Source organism: Otolemur garnettii, unplaced genomic scaffold (assembly GCF_000181295.1).
Source record: "Otolemur garnettii isolate 467f Iridium unplaced genomic scaffold, OtoGar3 scaffold00075, whole genome shotgun sequence".
Taxonomy (NCBI): domain Eukaryota; kingdom Metazoa; phylum Chordata; class Mammalia; order Primates; family Galagidae; genus Otolemur; species Otolemur garnettii.
Genome location: NW_003852470.1, coordinates 790,643 through 794,881, shown reverse-complemented (window position 1 = coordinate 794,881; position 4,239 = coordinate 790,643). Strand labels below are relative to the sequence as shown.

Below are 4,239 nucleotides of genomic sequence, written 5' to 3'. Positions count from 1 at the left end.
GGCTGGCGGACTCGGCAGGGCTGTGGCAATCCTGCTCCATGGTACCTCCCATCCTGGGGCTGGCGGACTCGGCACCTTCCGGGGTGGGGATATTAGAGGATGTCATGTTCATCTGCTGGGCTGACTCCATCCACAAGGCAAAGGACATTACTGTCTCCTCCCCCCACTGAGCTGTGTGCCCTTTACCTGCACCCCAACCTCCTGTGAGGCAGGAACCCCTCCGAACTGAGACCCCCAACTCCCATGAGGCAGGAGCCCCTCCAAAGCAAGATCCCCAACCCCATGAGTCAGGAGCCCCTCCTGACCAAGCCCCCCAACTCCTGTGAGGCAGGAGCCCCTCTGGACCAAGACCCCAGACCACATGAGGCAGGAGCCCCTCCAGACCAGGACCCCCCAACCCTGTGAGGCAGACAACCTCAAAGTGCCTGAACTGACTGCCTTGTGACTTGCAAGAGAGCTTTTAAGGAGCCAATATAGGAATTGTTTTCTTCTAAAGATGTTTCACAGTAGACAATAAATATTTTTTAAAGGCAGTGGAAATGGGTTCTTGCTGAAAGGCTATGGGCCGCCTAAAGGCTGTGTGTACCCCCATGGACTCAGCCAGGCCAGGAGGTCTTGGGTGAGGAGGCTGAGGGTTCTGAGCAGGCTGAGCCCTTGGTGTCCTATGGTCCTCACCCCTGGCTGCCCTTCTTATGTGGAAAGTTTTCATTTTAATACAAGCTAGTGAAATTACTGGCCATTGCATTAATAATAACAATTTCTTCAAAAATGTCTTTTATCTCCAAGTTAATGTTAAAGTTGAAAGCAACTCCAATTAAAAATTGTGGGCTTTGGTAAGAAGATAACAGTGATTAATTTGCAAGACGAATTTGAAAATAGCTGAGACTATTTTTAAAGCATTGTCGGCTCGGCGCCTGTGGCTCAAGTGGCTAAGGCGCCAGCCACATACACCTAAGGTGGCGGGTTCGAATCCAGCCCGGGCCACCAAACAACAGTGACGGCTGCAACCAAAAAATAGCCTGGCGTTGTGGCGGGCGCCTGTAGTCCCAGCTACTTGGGAGGCGGAGGCAGGAGACTCGCTTGAGCCCAGGAGTTGGAGGTTGCTGTGAGCTGTAATGCCACAGCCCTCTACCCAGGGGGACAGCTTGAGGCTCTGTCTCAAAAAAAAAAAAAAAAAAAAAAAAAGCATTGTCAACAAGGAAGATTTCCCTATAAAAAGTCATATTAATTAAAAGTGTGCAGGAATAGATAACAAGATCTATAGAAAAAACAGTCTCAGAAGGACTAGTGCCACTGGGGATTCCATGCTGTGTTTCCAACTTGGTGGGGAGAGGGTTGAACATTTAATAAGTGGTGCAGATCAATTGGCCGTCCACTTGGGAAATCAATAAACTGAGATCCCTACTACATGCTGTAATTCCAGATGGATTAAAGGATAACCCTAAAACTCCACCATAATGCTAAGAGGAGGAGGAGGGGACTCTGTACTTGGGGACAGGGGAGGCACATCAGCCCCGGAGTGGACATGCGTCAGGAGGGTAGAAGCTCACGCCTGGCAAGAGCAACGGCACAGTGAGGAGAGATGGCAGCAGACAAAGGATTTCTTCACAGGATTTACAGGGAAATTGCTGGAATTTAGAAAGAAACAGCAGGGAGCAAAATAGGCTGTGAGCACGTGGGAACCAAGACACGCAGGCCTCAGTCGCACATGGGAGGCGCCCCGCTCTGGGTGAGCCAGGGCATACTGGTCAGGGAAAAATGAAGTTAATGAAATGATGTTGACTCCACCATTCTGTCAGAAGGTGAGGACTGCCCTGCGGCTCAGCCGCCTGCCCCTGGCCTGGAGCCTCCAGAGGTACAACTTTGTTCTTCCACCTGGTGGTGATGTGCTTGAGAAGCCACTGTGGGGCCACAGCAGGGACAGGGCAGGACACTTCCACTCCTTGGTCAGCTCTTACATCTCAAGCTAAAAGACCCAGTTTGAAAAGGCTGCATCAGGGAGTATGGGCTGCTCTGTGCCCTGGGGCCTGCACTTGGCACTCTGGCCCCAGCCCTGGGAAGGCACAGTGCCGACCCATTTTTTTTTCTTTAGGGACGGAGTCCTACTTTTGTTGCCCTCGGTAGAGTTCTGTGGTGTCATAGCTCACAGCAACCTCCAGCTCTGGAGCTTAGGCAATTCTCTTGCCTCAGCCTCCCAAGTAGCTGGGACTACAGGCGCCCATCACAATACCCAGCTATTTTTTTTGTTGCAGTTTGGCCAGTGCCGTGTTCGAAGCTGCCACCCTTGGTATATGGGGCTGGCGCCCTACTCACTGAACCACAGGTGCCACCCCTCTTCCCCCCCATGCATTCTTTTTTAAAAGTCCATCTCTAAGTGCAGTGTGTTTGAGAAAGTGCCCCGGAGCTCCCAGCCCTGAGCGCCACGCGGTGTCCCACAGCAGGTGGCGTCAGTGAGGCCAGAGATGGCCAGAGACGGGTGCTGTGCAACCGAAGTTTCCTCTCCTGCTCTCCAGTCCACTGGTGTCTTGTTAGCAAATGCCATGTCACAGACAGTTCTCACTTTGTTCTCAGCAGCCTCATAGACAGTGGTATTCGGTGGCCATGACCCACACTGTCAGAGTAGAAGTCTGGGGCTTGAGAGGTGGCTTAGAAGTTTGCACCATGATCGTAGTTGGACAGTTGCCATGTGCATGTTTTCCAGGGGGAAAATCTTTGTGAAGCAGATTATGGTTGGTTTAAAAATGTGGAAGATTTTTTTCAAAAATGTTTTTCGTGATACCTAGCTAAAATACACATGCACACATACATCTGTGCAGCCGTGTTCCTTTATCACTTTGAAAGCTCCATGTGGGCACCAGAACATGGTGGGCCTGTGTGCCCAACACTTGGCAGTGCAGAGGCCATGCAGAGTGGCGTCAGGCAGGGCCACCCGGGGCGTGTGGGTGCCTCCAGCAGGTGCCTTCACGGGATGTGCCTCCCACCAGTTTGCTCCCGCTCCTCCCTCACTTGGTGTTTTCTTATTCAAGCATCTCTGCCCGGCCCTTTGTCCTTCTCAGTGGGGCCACAGTTTCCACGAACTGAGCAGCACACACGTGTCTGTGTTGGAGAGAGCGAGAGCTGCGTGGTGCTCCTGGGTTGAAGTTCCAGGGCACAGAGCAGCAGAAGATGACAGAGGATGTGTGGTGGGACATGTGGCCTGGTTGGCATCAGCACCGTCCATGACTTGTGTCCCTTTTTCCCCAGAATCATCGATCAGAGGTTCGAGAAAGTGTCCTACTTCGTCTTTGGTGATTTCAACTTCAGGCTGGATGCCAAGTCTGTTGTGGAGGTAGGTGCCATCCCCTATCCTCCAGGCCTTGCAGCACAAGGACTCCTTAGATGCGAGAGAGCAGGAGTGTCCCCCTCTCGGCCAGTCACGCTGTCCCCAGCCCCACTGGTGTGTCTGGAAGGCAGAGGCTCCTGGTGAAGAGACACTACTGTGGGCCTAGTCCTGGGTTGGGGCCCGTCAGTGCCACAGAGCTGTAAAAGCCTCTTCCTGACTGTGTGCACGGAGCCCCTCTGTCTGATTTGATGATGGTGTCCCCTCTTCACCTTTGGGAGCTCAGAGCTGGTATGTGGCTGCTGGGTGCACTCATGGCCTATGGCAAAAAGCTTGGCATCAAGGTCAGACTCATTAGCAGGGGTTGCCAGGTGGGAAATGGAGCCTGTGTAGAGGCGCAGGGCTGACTTTCCCAGTGGTAAGGCCCCACCTGTGGCCTTGGGAGCAGTTCCTTGCTCTGGAGTGTGCAGCTGAGAACTGTTAGGCCTCCAGGCCATCCCCCGCTGGTTCTTCTGTGATCATGCATCTCCTAGGGAAATAGGAGTGGGCCTGACAGGAGGGTGGGGCTGCAGGAGAACACCCTGAAGACATAGCAGTCCATGAAGGTGCTTTTCCCAGTGGAGTCTCAGCTCCAAGCAGTGTCACATGTTAACCTTCCATCCTCAACATCCTAAGACACAACTGAGCAGGCTTTTGCTGGACCTAAGTCCCTTTGGCTGATGGAAATGAGCAGTGTGCAGTAAAGTCTTCCTTTTGTATTTAATGAGGCTGATAGTGCCCACCAGCAAGACTCTGCCACCTGTGTGCAGATGCCTGGCAAGACTCTGCCACCTGTGTGCAGATGCCCGGCAAGGCCGTGCCACCTGTGTGCAGATGCCCGGCAAGACTCTGCCACCTGTGTGCAGATGCCCGGCAAGGCC

General features: G+C 53.1%; 1 protein-coding gene across 2 annotated transcripts in view; it reads left to right on the top strand.

Annotated features, from left to right (window-relative positions):
- Positions 1-4,239, top strand: part of INPP5A (inositol polyphosphate-5-phosphatase A) — a 199,025-nt gene that overhangs the window by 157,676 nt on the left and 37,110 nt on the right. For both annotated transcript variants that reach the window (XM_012807802.2, XM_023515641.1), the window contains exon 9: positions 3,244-3,328. In XM_012807802.2, coding sequence (XP_012663256.1) covers positions 3,244-3,328 — 85 coding nt within the window. The remainder of the gene's footprint in view (positions 1-3,243; positions 3,329-4,239) is intronic.